Below are 17,678 nucleotides of genomic sequence, written 5' to 3' on the forward strand. Positions count from 1 at the left end.
GCTTCCATCAGTTAGAGCAGCCCCAAGACTGCTTACACTGGTGGCCATTTCAGCTCCCTCAGCAGCTAAAAATCTGAAAGGCAAAAAGTTGGCATAAAGTCACCCTGGTCCCTCACTCCTTCTGGGCTATATCTTCTGTGCAGTGTGTCTGCTGAGGTGCAGTCCAGAATCCTCCCCCAAAATTAAGGTATTTGTACAGTAACTCAGTGAAGAGAGATGCAAATAATTTTTGCCCATTTTTTGCCCACTTAGACAAATTTCACCTGTAGGCATCTTCAAAGGACTTTAAAAAACAATGAACCAAATTCAGCCCTTCCATAAGTGGATCTAGCTTCCATTGAAGTGAGTCACTCAAGAGTTGTGGGCATGTATGCCAAGGCTTACTTTGACCCTTTACCTATTACAGGACCTCTGTGGTGTACAGAAGGTGAGTAAGTATTATCACCCCCAGTTTACAGGGGTGGGAAAAGTGAGGAAGAATCATGAAGTGACTCATCCAAGGCCACAGAAGAATTTTAAGTCAGAGATGGATTTAAAACTCAGGAGTTTCTAGCTCCCAGTGCTGTTCTCAAACCACTGGATGGCTCTGCCCAGGGCTCTTTTCACAGAAGGGGATGTCAGATGCACTTCCACAATCTGGGTCCTGGAGGAGAAAACCTTGGAAAGTAGAGAACCTGATTTATCCTAATGAGATATGGCCAAGCAGAGAGTTCTGCCAGGGCTAGGGCCAGAGCTAATACATGTCTGGCCCTCAGCCCTCTGTGCCAATCACAATAGCCAAAACCAAGCAATTCTTGGCAGTTTAGGGCCAACCCTTTGTGCTTACTCTTCTTATGCTTCCAATTTTATTATCTCCTGTCCTAAGCTGGCTGATGCCAAAACCAATCCCCCATGGGACTATCTGACCCCTGGGGGGAGGGAGAAAGGGAAATGCTTGTATCTGAAAGTTAAATGGTTAAACTTTTTGTGTCACTTGGTGAAGGCACCACAAAAAGAGGTTAATTCCCAAGGGTCTAGAATAAGCCTAGTTAAACCACAAGGGATTGGAGAAAGGTACTGCCATTAACTGCAGGCAGATAGATGCAATGCCTCTGTCTCTATACATTATGTATTGACTCCCAAAAAGTTTTGACCTTGTTGCATAGTAAAATTTACAGTGGAATTGATCAAAAGGCCACTGAAATCAATGGGAATCTTTGCATTGATGGCAAGAGATTTGGATCAAGCCCCTAGTAGCTACTGCTTTGAATATGGCATAGCAATTGCAATCTATTAATAGACTACAAATTATCTTCAGATAACCCTTCTACTGGGTTTTAGGTTTCCCTCAACAACACAAAACAAGATCTACATATCACTATCGTATTTAGACAGGCTAGGGAAAAAGGATTCTGACACAGAGCACAATCAAACAGGCACTTCAGTCCCATTTTATGTTTCAGCATTAGTCCTCTGTGATCTTTAGTTTGAAATGACAGCTGGTAAAAAACGAAAAATGGTCAGGAGAGTCACTCTCAGAACTCACCTTACTCTTTCCTTAACTGTGCAGGAGTCTTTCCAGCTGCTTTGGTAATTGTCCCTCTTCTGGTTTTTAGACTCTGATTCAGCAACACATTTAAGCACATGCTTAATTTTAAGCATGTGAATAGTCCCATTGACTCCAGTGGGATTTAAGCATAGGCTTAAGTGCTTTGATGAAACAAGCTTTAAATCACAGAGTCTGAGCCTATAGTCCTTAAGCAAAATTCCTGTTCAAATCAAAGGGGTCTTGTGCCAGCCAGAACGACAGGAATGATCCTTCCTATTACACCCAAACTAGGGGCCTGGTTTGCCTCTCACTTACATCAGTGTACTGCGTCCAATGCCTATTGAAGTCTAGGCAAGGATGCCACTGATTTCAACAGGCATTGGATTAGGCCTGGACCAAGAGTAACTTCATTGAAATTGATGGTGTTACATTGGTGTGAAAGGAGAATTAGTCCCAGGATAAAACAATGGGCTTTATGTTACTTGAAAGCAAATATTGAACAGGGAAAAAACCCTGAGTCAGACATATTATTCAGTAGTTTAGCCACATACTTCTGTTGCTTTTAAATTGCCTGTCACAACTGTATCTTAAAGTAAAAGTGACTGTTCGCGCTCTGTACAGCTCCTCAATCCTACTCCAAAGCATTAATGAAAACACGGCCCCAGACTTATATTGTGAGTGCCACAAACAATTAGCACTTTAAACTGTGCCTTTCAAACAAATACCCCTTGAAGAACAATCACTACTTCACAGAATATTCACTTAATAAAAAACACCTCCGTATTTTTTAGCACTTCCATGATTACACTAACACAGCATGAACCTTACTGTTAACTTCTTTAAAGCTGCTGACCTCAGAAGAACACAAACTTTGAACACTAGTCGGCCTGTTGCCTCAAACGCTATGGAATAAACTATTGCTGTGCATTAGAAATAAGCACAGCTTGCAAACCGGAGACACGCCATTGAGTCAAACACAGATTACAAACTAGGGTTAGTGAGCCATACTTAATACAGAAAACAACATGTCCACAAGGAAAGGCCCCGCACCTCCCCAGGATCTGCTTTTAGTGGAGTGACGATGTTAAGAATTACTCAAACATTTGGAAAACAAAATATATGGGAATAGCATAACGTAGGAGACATAAGTGTAAGGAAACCTATCTGAATGGAACTATACAAGCACTTGTGAGCATATTGTAATCACAGGCCCAAGTCACAGAGCAGGATAAAAGGAACATTACCATCTTTTCATTCTCCAAAACAGAGGACTTTCCTGGCTGGTAGTCGTAAATGCTCTTTGGCTCTGCCCGATATTTTCTGGTATCCACCTTCTTGTCCGGGGGTTCCCAGTCATTCCTGAGAAAAGAGAGGCTAATTAGCCCAGAACTTCGCTATTGCCATGAAAATGAGTGTATTCTTTGGACAAGCTCCTTCCCCAGTTAATCTGGGTATAATCAGCAAACTTTTTAATCTGTGGCTTTCTCTTCATTGGCAACTGAATGACAAAAGATTTTTCATTCAGAGGTTTTAAAAAACCACACACGCGCACAAACACACCCTGAAAGAGAAAAGTTTTGTCGATGAAAAGCGCTGGTGTGAACAGCGCTTTGTCGGCAGGAGAGCCCTCCTGCCAATAAAGCTACTGCTGCTCGTTGGGAGTGGACGTTTTTTGTCGACAGGAGAGCTCCCTCCTGCTGTCAAACAGCAGATACACTGCATGGCTTTTAGTGGTACAACTGTGTCGCTAAAAGCTGAGTAGTGTAGACAGAGCCTAAAGCAGAAAACTTGCTGCAAGAGGAACAGGTCGGATGGGTTTGGGTTTATTTTTTAATAGCAACCAGAATTAAATTTGTGTATATGTGTCAGCTGCTAAAAATCACTTGAAAGGACAGTAAAGGTTTCTTGCAATTCTTTTCCATTAATTGCCAAACTTCCACTTCTTTATTTACTAGAAGTACCTTAGAGATAGGCCTGCAGAATTCCAACACCCTTCTCCCCGACTTTGAACTGAATCTAGGCTCGAACTCTTAAGTCAGCCTATGAGACCAGAACATCCCCCTACACTCTGCCTAATTTTTGGGAAAAGATGGAACTGGGGATGAAGTCTGTGACATGGGCCCAACTTTCTTCTTCTGGGAGGTTCTAATGGCTCATCTGTACTAGAGATCTGATCTGGTTGTACTGACCTGGCTTGTAAGAACAAATGGTTCAGACAACACTAGCCACCTGAGATGGTTAAGTTCTATGTAACATCCACACTAGCACTGCCCAGACCATCTCAGTTGCAATGCACTCTGGGAACCTATCCCACAATTCCCAGAAGTAGTGCATTCTGGCAGGTTTTGCAAGGCCACCAGTGTACTGTGAGACAGTAAAGAAAGGGCTAAATTGAACCATTTCAGTTTGTGTGCATCTCTACTTGTACTTCCGTGGTTCACACTGGACTGGTTAAGCATTAACCAGAACTAAACCTGCTGGTAAAAGGTTGCTTGTTCTAGCCAGTTATTAGACCATTTGCAGAGTGTTTTATAAATATTCTAGGGGTTTCAACCAGTCTAATTTCCACGGTGTAAAACAGACCTGATTGTTTTAGCACTTCCAATCCTAGGAAATGTTCTCCCCAGCTGAGTCCTGCTGTTTTTGTTACCTGATAATGTAAAGCACTAATTAGTCTAATCTTTTGATTCACAAGAGTTTTACCAGGAAGCTACAGTACTTCCTCTTTAATTGCTATGCTGGGAGAACATCATCTTCTAGTCATGTGGCCTTAGGTGCTCTCTATGTTAGTAAACACACTATGGAACTGCTCATTTGAAGCCAGTGCAAATCACTGTGAGGAAGTGGGAGCAGAGGGTTTTAAGAGCTCTGGGAATTAATCATTGCATAAAATGTTCATAGCCTATTTTGCTTTCTCCCCACCCTCTGTTCAGTAAATGCTTTCGTTACTATTACAATGAGCTTCTACATGCATAGTTAAAAAGCAGGAGTGAAAACAATATCTGATGCTAACTAGGACTCAAAACTCCCATTGACTTCACAGTGAGTTGAACTGGGCTTCCAGGGCTGATTAGCTGATTGAGATTCAACAAGACCCATTTCCCAAAAAAACGTTGCCAAGCCCTGAAATAAATCCAAACCCTTGCTCCCCACAATGATGATGATGTGCAAGCTTCAGAGGCCCCAGGGTGCTAGGTGCTGAATAAATAAATAGTAAGAGATAGTCCTTGACCCAGAGAGCTTACAATTTAGACAAGACACACAAAGGACTGGAGAAGAAACAGGCGCAAGAGTTGAAGGGACTTGCCTAAGCTTCCACAGCAGAGCCAGGAATAGAACGCAGGTCCAGCATTCCAGGTCCTGTCTGCTAGACCATACTGCCCTTTACTTTCATTTTCATGTGTCTCTGGATTTCCAAGTACAGATTGGCTCTAGAAGGGCCTTTTTTCCAGCTTCCAGCTCAGTTTTGTAGATCCAGGAGGTTTAGAGACACTTTGGATACTTGTTAATATTTATATTACAGTGTGGTGCCACAATCAAGGATCAGGACTTGCTGTGCTAGGCATTGTACAGACATGTACCAAAGGAAACAGTCCCTGCCCCAGAGAGGGCCTGAGCTATATGAAAAGACGTGGAGGCAATAGATGGATGAGACAGACAAACAGAGGGGGTAGATTGGGATGATGAAGGAACACATTAAGGTTTCAATACCTATCAAAGGAATAGCACAACTCCTTGCTATACTCCAGATCCAAACTGCCCTGGACTCTGCGAAAGTTCAGCTCCAAATCCAGGTCCAAGCTTTACATTTGAGTCCCCTCCCTAATGAGAGCTTTTGAGGTTCTCCCTTAGTTCAGGTTACCTTTCTGGGCTGGATTTCAATGATGAAGTACGAGTTGGAAGTGGCAGAGTAGCAGATCTCTTAACAACCTTGTCAGGGTCAATGCTGTCCATCTCACTCTTGGACCGGGGCACTGAGGGCTGGGTCCTTGCTGCAAAAAGGCATACACAAAAATCTTGGTAAATTTCACAGGAGGCCAAGATGAGTGATGCTTACTGTTAATTCATGTCCATAAAGTTGCACATGAAATGTTACTTACTATCTTCAGAATAGGAATAATGAGGAGAGTAAGAATCAGAATCTTCATCTGAAAAACAAAACAAAATAGTTTGCAAGTGAGATGAAAGTGTTACTAAGAAGCAAAGTTTGAGGCCTCTCTGCTTTCTTTTGGTCACACATTGTTCTTAATCTCATAGTAATGTGCCAAACACCCAGGGCCGGCGCTTCCATTTAGGCGGCCTAGGCAATCGCCATGGGAGCCAGGATTATTGGTGAGCGGCATTTTGCCGGAGGGGGCAGCAGGCGGCTCCGGTGGAGCTGCCGCAGTCATTCCTGCGGCCGGTTGGCTGCTTCCGCAGCTCCGGTGGACCTCCCGCAGGCACGACTGCGGCAGCTCCTCCGGAGCTGCGGACCAGCGGACCCTCCACAGGCACGACTGCGGCAGCTCCACTGGAGCCGCGGGACCAGGGCGCGGGGCGGCGAAATTGCCGTGCGCTTAGTGCGCTAAAACCCCTAGCGCCGGTCCTGCAAACACCCATGACAAAGAGAGGATTCTAAGTAGTGAAAGTCACACTTAGAAAATAGTTTTTAGGTGAACTGAAAATATAAATTCTTTCCACTTCTTCAGCACCTTTCTATGAGGGTCTCAAAGTGCGTTACAACCATTTGTTCATTTAGTGACACAAAACCCCTGTGAGGAGATAGGTATTATTATACCAATGGTACCAAAAGCTGAAAGGCAAACTGGGGTACCGAAACCTTAAGTGACTTGCTGAAGGTAATACCAGAGTCAGAGCTGAAAATAGAATCCAGGAATTCTTGATTCACAGTCACATGCTCCAATCACTGAACCACTCTGCCTCTATTAACTAGTATAGTGAATTCAAATATATTAATACACACAAATTATTCCTTGAGCACCAACAATGTGCTTGGTACAAAACAAACATGGACCATGCAAGGTGCTGCATGTTCTTGAAGTAAAAAATAGTCCCTGCTCCAAACAGTGAACACTCTCAATACGCCAGGCACATAAAAGGGTGGGATAAAAGAAGTCTCATCATTCCCATTTTATAGAGGGGGATTTGAGGCACTTAGAGCCAGATTCAAGGCACAGTAGAGCCTGTGCTTGTCTTCAGAACAAGTCTTAGATGAGGTGCCCGTGGTCTTGGAAGAAGTCAGTGTCAGGACTAGGAACCGAACCCACTGTGTCTGAGTCCCAGTTTAAGGCCATCACCCCAAGACTATCCTGCCTTTGGGGCTGATGATCTAAACTCAAGGTCTTGCAGATGTGGACAGGCCTAAGGGATACAGCGTAGAAAAATGTATTACAGTGAATTCTGCAAAAAGAACCATGGGTGAAGGGACATTGGTGTTCTTGAGAAGAAATATCTGAAAGAGTCAAGGATTAAGGGCAGTGTGACAGTGACTAGAAATACAGAATGGATGACGCCATCAGAAGAACAACAGGTTAAAACAAATGCCTGCTGAACTCAGTGGTGTTGATTGACAGCCTGGGACAGTGAAATACACAATCTATTGACCAGGTACAGGCCTGGCAATGGCAATGTAAGCACTCCCATTCGACCCCCACCCCACCAATGTGCCTCAACACTGATCTGTAGGCACCACTGCAAGGGGTGGGAGGGTAGCTCCTGCTTGCAGCCTAATCCTTGCCCTCCCCGTTTCAGGCTGCTAAAGCCATTCACTCTGAGGAGCCAATTGGTTTGGAAAACATAAGAACTGACTTTGAATTTCACCTTTAATTGAACCAAACTTTGTGCGTTAAAGGCTCAGCTCAAACAAATCTTCTCTCCCCCGCTCCCCTTTTGCTGAATTCTCTTGGTAAGCTACATACTGACTGGAGCAGCAGCAGGTTTAGCTCCTAACAGATGGTTAGTGACTCCATTGTAATTATGATAGTCTTGAGCTGGCATAATGAGAAACATCAGTTTTCAGTGTCATTTCCATATTTCAAATCTAAATGGCAGAAAAAGGATGTTGAGTTAGTTAATGTCACTCAAGTAGATTTCTGAGAGGCAGTTTGCTGGAAAGGTGACAGTTATTCCCATACAAAAAAATGGGTTTTCTCTAGAGAGTACAATATATGGCAAATCATAATATCGCCTGTTCCTAAAAGTACAAGTGAATGAATGTCTAAAAATACCCTCTCAGCCAACTGCCTCTCAGTAAGTTATTTAAAGCTGGTGGAATAATGAAAAACACTTCTTTACAAATTATTTATTTGAAGGAAAATGCCAAAATTCATTGCAGCTAATAATTCATATATACATATAGAAGCACTGCACTTCAAGAAAGTACTAATTTCCAGTTTCAATATTCTAGCATAGCAGCAATAACTAGAATATATATATATATATATATATATATATATATATATATATATATATATATATATAACACTTTGCATCTCAGTCTTTACAAAGGTGAGTAAGCATATTTAGTCCCATTTTACAATGGGGAACACTGAAGGACTGAGAGGTTGAGTGACTTGGTAAAGATCATACAGTATGTCACTGGCACAACTGGGAACAGAAACCAGGACTCTTGATTCCCAGTCCTATACCCTACTCATATGGCCTTCCTTATGGGAGGTAGAAGTCACCAGTTCATGGCTTCCATATTGGATTCCTTCTGTGAGACAAAGACTTTTCCTTGTAGTTTATACTGAACCTCAAGAAGTGTAGTTGTGTGTGGGGCCCAAACCAAACCTCTGGGGCTGAACTTCCCACACTTTGCAGGTGTTTGAAATAAGAGCCCAGATCAGAATTTTGTAAATGGCTTCTATCTCTATAATGGCCTAATCCCAAACCCTGAGTTTTGGATTGTTTGAAACCTGGATTTGAATTTTGAGGCTTCAGTCCATCTCTGTTCATACCCTTTGTTTCATATTCAAAAAAACTTCCAAAAGACTTTGAATAGTCTGGAACTGCCAGAATGGACCCAATTATTGCCACTATCTTGGATTCTCTAATAAAGAAACAATCCAAGCAGATAGTAAAAGCCAAACATACTTTGCATGGTAGCAAGAACAAAGGACAAATGTTTGGTCTAATAATATCGCGACTAGCTAAATAGGAGCATATTATTTATCTGTGCATTTATACACACGGAGACATTTACGGGAATACAAGGTCCTACTGCAATAATGACAGTGCTTTATGGCAAAATACATTACTTCTGACAAAAGTAAAACGGATCATGAAACAAGAAAATTGAATCATCTTTGTAACAGTCATTCATCAGCTTACCGTAGTCTCTCTCTCTCTCTCTCACACACACACACAATATCTCTGCTGTTAAGGCATCAAATACGTTGCACTTGTATAGGATAGCACTTTTCATCCATACATCTCAAAGCATCAAAGGTGGGCATGAATCTTATCACCATGTCTCAAAGTATCTGTTCGCCATTCATTTTAACAGGGGATATGAGTCTAAATCCCCTAGCCTGCTTTGACATAAGGGATCCATATTTTACGTTCAACTATGCACAACCCACCATACAGGCAAGTTTCCTACATTGTAGCAGTAAAGGACTCTAGAAAACACCTACTGATTACCCCCAAACAGGCCAGTCCCAAACCACACTTTCCCCAGTGGGAGATGTCTGTCCACCTAGCCAATCCTGGTTCCTGTTCAGCTGGGTGCAGCAGATGCCAACGCTTCTCCCATGTAGAGGACAGTCTCTTCAGCACTGGCTAGTGCAGTAGCTTCTTGGAAAGTAAGAGTGCAAAGGGTTCTGAGCAGTGCTTGAACCACCACCTCAGAAACCACCCACCAGCAGGACAAAAGGGTAGCTAAGGGTTTCCAGGTAAAGCATGCTGGAGAGAACACCAAATCCTGTCCTTGTGCTCCTGAGGCCAGCCCTGAGCAAACCAACATGTGCAATGTCCCATTTAATTTTAAAATGTACATTAATAAAAAGAGAGAGAAACACTAACAGCCTGATCCAAAGACCATGGCAACTTTAGGGAATCTTGCCAATGGGCTTCAGTGACTTTTGGGCCAGGCACTATCCTGTGTTAATATTAAAAACGTTAAGAGCAGATTAAAGAAATGTATTGCTCCCAAGGAAAACAAAACCATAGTTAAAGCCATCTTTCAAGAGACATCATCAAGATGAAATGTGAGTCACCACTGTATGAATGTTAAGTAACCACTGCACACATACGGCTAGGTATAGCTGACTATGCACATGAAACAAAGCAGAGCTCAGTTTTATAGCATTAGTCAAAGGCTAGTGAAAAAGCCAGAAGAGCACCACAAAGCCAAAAAAGGCCTCAAACCATCACGGCAACATCAGAAGGCAGTGAGCTGTTAGGAGGCAGCATGACACTCAGTGGCTAGGAAAAGCTCCAGGGAGAAAATAAATGAACAAGGCAGCATTTGTGCAGAAAAAGGTATCTTGTCCTTTACTATTACCTTCAGATTTAGGACTAGGAGTAGAAGCAGGAAACTGGTATGTAGGACAGTAAGGATTGTCTTCTGCAGCAGAGAAAAGCAGCATGTATTGAGACTATCCACAGTGAAGTGGAGGCACCACATCATTTCCCCAACTTTCTATCACTGTAAACTTTTTTTGCCTACTTTGATAATAGTAGACTGAAATGGCATCATACTTTCAAACAGATAAATGGGTTAGGAAGGATTTAGTCATTTTACACATTACAGACTAAGGCACACTAGGTGTGCTCGAATTTCCACCACGAGTAATAAATGGATAACGGAAATCTAGTACCTGAATCTAGTTACTATAATGGAGCTACAGTACAGTTAACTCAAACACAAGACAACAGATACTCTGGCTGAACTTATGGTACCTTTGGGTGTTTGCTGGATTTCAGGAAGTTCAGGGAATTTGTAGGTAGGGCAATAAGGGTTTTCTTCAGGAGTTTCTAAGTGGAAGGAGCAAGTTTTGGAAAAAGAACAGAAAGGAAAGATTTACAGAAGACCAGGTGAGGAAAGAATCCACAGAAGTCGTGGAACAACCCTTCTCATGCTGAGTCTATAATGTAACAAAGCCATGTCAGTGGTTATCCCTGCACTGCACATCTGGGCTGCTTGGAAGACAGCAGGGATTGAACTCATCCTCTGCTCCTGAAGCATGTGCCTCTATCATTTGAGGTGAAGGAGAATCATAGCGACTCACAGCTTGAGCAGTTCTCATTCCATTCAGTACAATGCAGTGGCTACATAAACTCAGTAGTCAGCTCATCAAAATAGCATCCGCAGCAGCAAATGCAAACCAACTTGAACTAGTAAGCACAGCTCAGAATTGTGTTATCATGTACATCAGGCCTTACGGGTGGTTGGATTGCTAACATCACTTCAGTCATTTCTCACACTAATGAGAGACTTGGAACATACAATGTACCCAAAAGTAATGGACTCATGGAGGATATGTTGTAACCAATATATAAGTGCTCTCCATAATTTTGACTTTTAAAGATATCAACAGCATTTAAACTGTAGAAGTCTGATCCAGATCCCACTGAAGTTAATGGGAGTCTTTCCATTCATGTAATGGGTTTTGGATCAGGCCCTATGTTATTAAGCAATGTAACATTACCAATTATTTTCTATTGCAGACTGTCCATATTTTCACAGGGCAGCCTCTCCTTGTTTAAAAGCCAACTCGGTGTCATTGTACTGCTAAAACTGAAGTTTAGGGACCTGTTTCCCAGCACCAGTTGATGGCATTGCTAAATAAGGACAGCAAGGCATCTGTGATGTTTTCTAACTGTAGCAAGGGGAACAGAGCAACCTGAATCCTCGCTCTGACAGGAACATTTTAAAACATGCATTTCTCTTTCCAAATATGTTTATTTGGAAATTCTGGACTAAACACCTCTGGAACATTTCCTTGAGAAGGGGGAAAAGAGCAGACAAATGTGCTCCTTGGGGCCAAAATCTGAGCAGCATCAAATGAGCAGGTGGTAAAAGACCCCTTATCCCTTCTCACGCAAGCACTCCCTACCATTGTGTTACACTGGGAGATTTCCTGAAATATACTAGTGTAGATGCAGCCTTTGTCTACTCACCACCCAGCTAATGATTTGAGATCACAAACAATTCTCTTCTTTATTATTGTTTTTATAAAATTCACACCTCCCCTTGGACTTGACTGGGTTTTCTCCTTTGATATTATTGTCTTTAAACTTGTTAGCTGATTTCTATGTTCCAGAGCAAACATGGATTACAAATGCAAAATGCTTTATTTAATATCCAGTGCAATATTCCATCTATGTGAAGCAAACTGTTATCCAGTTAGTCTCTTTAAAAAAAATAAAATTATCCGTGTTACAGTACCTTTAGTTAGCCTGTGGATCTGTTTGAACATTGTCTTGTACCAGTCCTTTGATCTGTCTGTGTTCTGGTTAAAAATATATAGATGTAAGTAAAAAAAATTGGCCTGACTTCCACCAGATTTTCAATTTTTTAGGGTTACTTTAACAATCAAATCTATGTGCACCCTTTATCATATTTTATTTATTATTACTGAATAGCTATAAGCAAGATTGAACTAAATAATTCAGATAGCTTGTGGAATTGGGTGTGTTTCATATGCCAGGACTAAGTCCCTACTACCAATATAAACATTTTCAGGATTTTTTTTTAATTCAGTAAAAATAATTTTGGGAAAATTTACGGCTAGATCTTACAAAGGAATTTAGCCCTTCCATATCCAGTTGCTGTGTTCTGAACCCAAACTCAGCAACACATCACAATTCCATTAGAGCAGGGGTAGGCAACCTATGGCACATGAGCTGATTTTCAGTGGCACCCACACTGCCTGGATCCTGGCCACCAGTCTGGGGGGCTCTGCATTTTAATTTAATTTTAAATGAAGCTTCTTAAACTTTTTAAAAAACTGTATTTACTTTACATACAACAATAGTTTAGTTATAGATTATAGACTTATAGAAAGAGACCTTCTAAAAACATTAACATGTATTACTGGCACACGAAACCTTAAATTAGAGTGAATAAGTGAAGATTCGGCACAGCACTTCTGAAAGGTTGCTGACTCCTGCATTAGACAGAGGAAGTGAAACTGACCAGCCTAACTTACCGGTTAACATGAAGCAAAATAAGAGAGGAAACTAAATCCACACAACTAGCAAAAAGTGCCATGAGATTTTGAAAATTCTTTCATCCATAGTAATTGAAGGGGTCATCAGAACACAAGGAAGACTTTTGAAATAAATCTATTGGGGGTGATATTTTACACCCATGCAATTCCACTGGCTTTAATTACATGGGTCTAAATGAAGGCAGAATCTGGCTCTTGATTTTTATTTTGAGCATGTGCCTGAAAGCTTGAGTGTTGATCTCTTACCCTCAGTGGAATGCCTACATCATCCACAGAGACATTAGCCATATATTGGGGACTCCTGACAGCTCTTCTCTTCTCATCCATTGCTGGCTTCTCTCTTTGAGCACTGTCCTGAGCTGGCTTTTCCTGTGCAGACACAGGACCTACTTTATCAGCAACTGGTTTGTCTGGCAGAGAATCTGGAAATGAATGAGGGGTGGTCATTATCCTAATGTTCACCATTTCAGCACACCAACATATATCACTCTAAGGCAAAAATCCTGGCAAAGCATCGACGAGGCAGACTGGCACTGGGGAGAAGTGGCATACACTGGCTATGTAAATGTGCATAGAAAATGTTTGGCACAACCAAGAGAGGGAAGGAACATCACAGACTCCTCCAATCATGTGTAAAAAGCAGCAACCCTGCTCCTTTCATGTCTGATACAATTAGTCCCATTATAAGCTCAGTCTTCCCTGACACTCTGCAGTGGTACAGTGCCTTTGGAGCCCTTGCCTCCTGGTTATTTCTCTCCACTGTACCCAAATGCCTGTTCCCAACATTTTGGGCAATCGTACCTGTTTAAAAGAGTAGGACCTCAGCCCTTCCACACAGCACCTGACACTTCCCATTCAACTGTGCAACCTCCAGCCTGATTGGGGTTTGGAGCAGAGCAAACTCCATTAGAGTGTCACACAACAGAGCCTGCACAGAGAACCATCATTAAAGGCAGGGACAAGACCAAATTCTGTCTCCATTGGCTTCAGTGGACCCAGGAAGAATCAGCCTCAAAAGCCTGAAGCACAAGTACCATCATAGAGGGTGGGGAACACTTCCGCTAGAACAATGCCCAGGACCATTGGAACTCAAGTCTCATGCTCGCCTAGTGCGTTTTACTTGAAAACGGCGTTCTTAGACAGTATTCTTCTCTGCAGCATCAGCACTAGAGAAAAGGAAAGCAAAATGCACAATACAGCTGTGGGAAACACGACTTTAGAAAAAGATGGAGGAGCCTGGGATCATTTAGATTCATAATCAGGACCCAACACACAGGAACCTGGTAAGAAAATCAAGCAGCTATTTAAACCTAGCAAGAAAAAATTAAAGCTGAGAGGTTTTCAAAGGGATTTGGGTGTCTACTTCCCATTTAAAAAATAGGAATGGGCGTCCAAATCCCTTAGGCAGCTTTGACATTCTCAGCCTAAACTCTTAAGAGTGTGCTTGCATAGGGGGGCTGGCGTGAAAAAAGGGTGCATTCCCACTGAGGCATCATTCCCAGGGACAGAGCATCAGTCTGGTGGGAGAAGAGAATGTTTATCCATGGCTTGATTCCAAGTATCAAAGGGTTATTTGCCTTGCTGCTGGTCAGTGCATGATATACACACACACATACACCCCTGCCCCTGATCCACCGAGGCTCTAATCTGTTTGAGCCCTCAGCTGTAGGGCCTTGCTCTTTGACTCAAGCTATGGAGCCAAGCTGGTGGCCAGTATATATGCATTAGACAGATTCTTTTTTTAATATATCTAGTCAGAATTTAATTTGAATTGGCATAGATAAAAATGTCCTGAATTTCTAATGAGTATGTGGTGAAAGAATGCAGGGATTCTCCTATGAGTACACAGCAGTCACAGCAGGGCTGCTGCTAAGTATTCTGGATACCTCTTGACAAACACACCTACTATACTGCTGAATGGTCCAAGTACCCTGGACTATCTGTTTCCAGGAGACCAGCAGCAAAAGGATTAATTGCCATGAGCAATGCATGCTGGGTGAAGAATGCTCTCCTCCCATGGAACAGATGCAGCAGACCAGACTGTTCAGCTTCCACTTCCACAGCTGTTCACCATTTCTCTGCATGCGCTGCCCTCACCTCCCACTCAGGTGGCGAGAGACCGCAAACTCACTGTGTCTTTCATGGGGAATTCAGTAGAAATCAATTCTGCAGAGAAGTGCCACATCTGGGTTTTTTTTTTAGTTAAATAAATAGTAGGCTTAGTATCTGGGTAGCCAGCAGTTGCAAATGCTATCTCACCTCTAACTGCTCTGCTGTCAAAGAATGCTTGGCTTGGAGTCCAGTTCAGCTCCTAGAGCAGCTTCTCCTATCTGGTTTTCAATTACTTGAAAATTTGCACCAAAGTGTTGAAATGGGATTTGGGGCAGTAAATGCTCACTGGAAATTAAAATCCTCTTCTCCAAATCCACCTTCCATCCTCCTCCTCCATCTGCATTTATAGCATAGAGCACTCCCAAAGGACCATGACAACATTAACTACATCTTCACAGCACACCGTGATGATGGGTATCAGCCCTCTCTACCAATGGGGAAAACTGGAGCAGGATGGCCTCTACTTTTGGGTGTTTCAGTTTCTGGGTTCCCTCTGAGACACCCCGGAGGTGATTTCAGAGGTGCTGACCACCCACAACTCCCAATAGAACTGCTGGGTGTCTAAATCAGGCCACCTAGAAAATGGAGGCACTTGTAATTAGGGGCTGCTTTAGAAAACATAGGTTTCAGGAATTTGCCCAAGGCGATGCACAAGGCCTGGATTAGAACAGAGGCAATCTTGGCTCTCAGCCACAAGCTCAGTCCTTCAGGGTATGTCTACATTGTAATTAAACTCTGTGTGTGTGTGCGCGCTCCTTTCCTACTGGCACATGTATGTGTTAGCACCTGCCACCAGGCACCACACCAATTTGGCAAGGAACCAATGGACTGTTGGCTGCTCTGGTACTACAATGTGCCATGTGGCACTGCAGAATGGCATGTCGTAAGCCTCACTAGAGGCAGGATTTCTCCAAATGGATGGCAGTGGTGAGAAATGTGTGTGATTTCACAGTCTGCTCTGTCAATGCTTTGCCAAGTCCTATCCTTGGTGTTACAGAACTGCATGCATTTGAGAGAGGAAGAACAGTTGTTCACATACACTTTACCATACTGCCCAAAGCTGTTCAACTTGCAGAGCTCTGGCGAGGGTGGTTCGCAGAGGAAAGACTCATGCATTGTTCTGGCAGTACCCACAGCAAACACAATTCTGAACTGCAAAATTCCCTCTATTAGGATTATTTGTTTGTTTTTTAAATCATCATCAAACTTGGTTTTGGGGGGTTCTTTTGCTCTTGAAAAAAGTTTTATAAATGGCAAGAATGTGGCAAGGCTAAAATAAAACTACTATTCAACACTTCTACCTTATTTTCTATCCCCAAGAACGCACATACTCTCTGTTTTGGCCCTATTGTGCTCCTAATGTAGAGGTCTCCTTCTTCTATATTCACCTTTACATTTCTGTATGGAGTGTTGGACCCCATGGCGCAGCTACCTACTGTGCTGCTAGGAAGAGAGTATGGAAAACTGGTGAAATCAGATGACTTCCATGACTCTGAAGACCAGAGGGAAGGAAGGTTTATGGATGTGAACTCAGGAAGAAATCTCAGCTTCCCAGCTCCCCACCCCGACCCAATCTCAATCCCTGGCTTCTTTTAGGTGAGCATGTAAAACAACCATGATTGTCACTTTCAGCAGCACTGCTGGAGATGAAAGACATGCTTCTGTGCTAGAAAGGAAATACTCCTTCCTACTGTGTCATCAGTCTGTGGAAGTCACTGCCAGGGAAGGTCAGTGGGCCAGAGATTTGGACTGAACTTTTTGTTTTAGCTTTTTAAAGGTTGGTTAATCATGTGATCCTTATTATTCTGTAATTGTGAAAGTTAAGGCTATGTTACCATAATCAAATTGCACACTTCAGGATGTAAGCCAATCACTTCCTGGGCTCAGGAGGGACTCGGTCTCCAGTTCCCTATAAGTAGCACTGGAAACCACAACACAGGTTGTGTGTTTATTTGCAAGATGGAGCAAGCCATCTGAGTGGTCGTAGGCTAAGGTGCTGCTACCCTGGAAATATCTTAGACAGATAAAGGCAGACATACAGGCCTAAGCGGACCAACAGTCTGAGCTCTGATTGCTATTCCTATAAGCCACGCAAATTATTATTGCTGTCGGTTTGGATAGAGGTAAGGAATGTCTTTGTGCTGGCCTGCAGGAGCACTCTCCTACCCAAAGCTTGAGATTTATGTGGTGCAAGGCAAGGGCTGGAGTTCACCATGATGGCACAGGCCCCAGGAGAGCTGTGGGAGACATTCCAGCCAGCTAAACCAACTTTAAAGATTTCTTTTGAATTCTTTGTCTCAGTGTGCATTTAGCACTGGTGAAAGGTGCAGAACTGACAGTCCCGGTGACAGGAAGCTTTGGAACTTGAGGTAGCACGAGTGACGGCAGCAGGACCAGCTCCTCACTCTGTGCCATCAGAGGTGCCTTGTTGGGAGGGTTGTTGCTCAAGGGGAGAGGGAAATTCAGTCTTCATGCCTGTTCAGCCTTTGGCCACTCAGCTGAGCTTGTCATCAAGGAGACCCAACGAGTGTCAATTTCAGTGGTGTCTCTGGCAACATGGGCACTTGTCCTCTAGGAAGTGAACTGAAGCCATCATCGCTCTGCACCATAGGCCCCGTACTGAATGTTCCTGGACTCAAAGCAATGACCTATGAAAAAAGTTCTTGGGCCACATCCCACCCTGACTTATGCTTGGGGATGGGGGCAGAGGGTGGGGGCTTCTGTATCTTTATATATATCATGCAGCTCAGTGGAGGGGAGGGATAGCTCAGTGGTTTGAGCATTGGCCTGCTAAACCCAGAGTTGTGAGCTCAGTCCTTGAGGGGGCCATTTAGGGAACAGGGGGTTAAAAAAAAAAACTG

The 17,678-nt window shown here is 43.0% G+C and overlaps 1 protein-coding gene across 41 annotated transcripts in view; it reads right to left on the bottom strand.

Annotated features, from left to right (window-relative positions):
- The window catches only part of SORBS1 (sorbin and SH3 domain containing 1), a 275,655-nt gene that overhangs the window by 52,974 nt on the left and 205,003 nt on the right, over positions 1-17,678 (bottom strand). For 23 of the 41 annotated variants that reach the window (XM_050959921.1, XM_050959922.1, XM_050959925.1 and 20 more), the window contains 7 exons: positions 12,952-13,127; positions 11,922-11,985; positions 10,433-10,507; positions 10,035-10,097; positions 5,629-5,676; positions 5,391-5,520; positions 2,773-2,887 (listed from right to left, as the gene is read on the bottom strand). In XM_050959921.1, the coding sequence (XP_050815878.1) occupies positions 2,773-2,887; positions 5,391-5,520; positions 5,629-5,676; positions 10,035-10,097; positions 10,433-10,507; positions 11,922-11,985; positions 12,952-13,127 (671 nt within the window). Of the gene's footprint in view, positions 1-2,772; positions 2,888-5,390; positions 5,521-5,628; positions 5,677-8,003; positions 9,326-10,034; positions 10,098-10,432; positions 10,508-11,921; positions 11,986-12,951; positions 13,128-17,678 lie in introns of those variants that run through there. The other 18 variants (XM_050959928.1, XM_050959936.1, XM_050959942.1 and 15 more) reach the window with 4 other exon arrangements.

Source organism: Gopherus flavomarginatus, chromosome 6 (genome assembly GCF_025201925.1).
Source record: "Gopherus flavomarginatus isolate rGopFla2 chromosome 6, rGopFla2.mat.asm, whole genome shotgun sequence".
NCBI classification, from domain to species: Eukaryota; Metazoa; Chordata; order Testudines; family Testudinidae; genus Gopherus; species Gopherus flavomarginatus.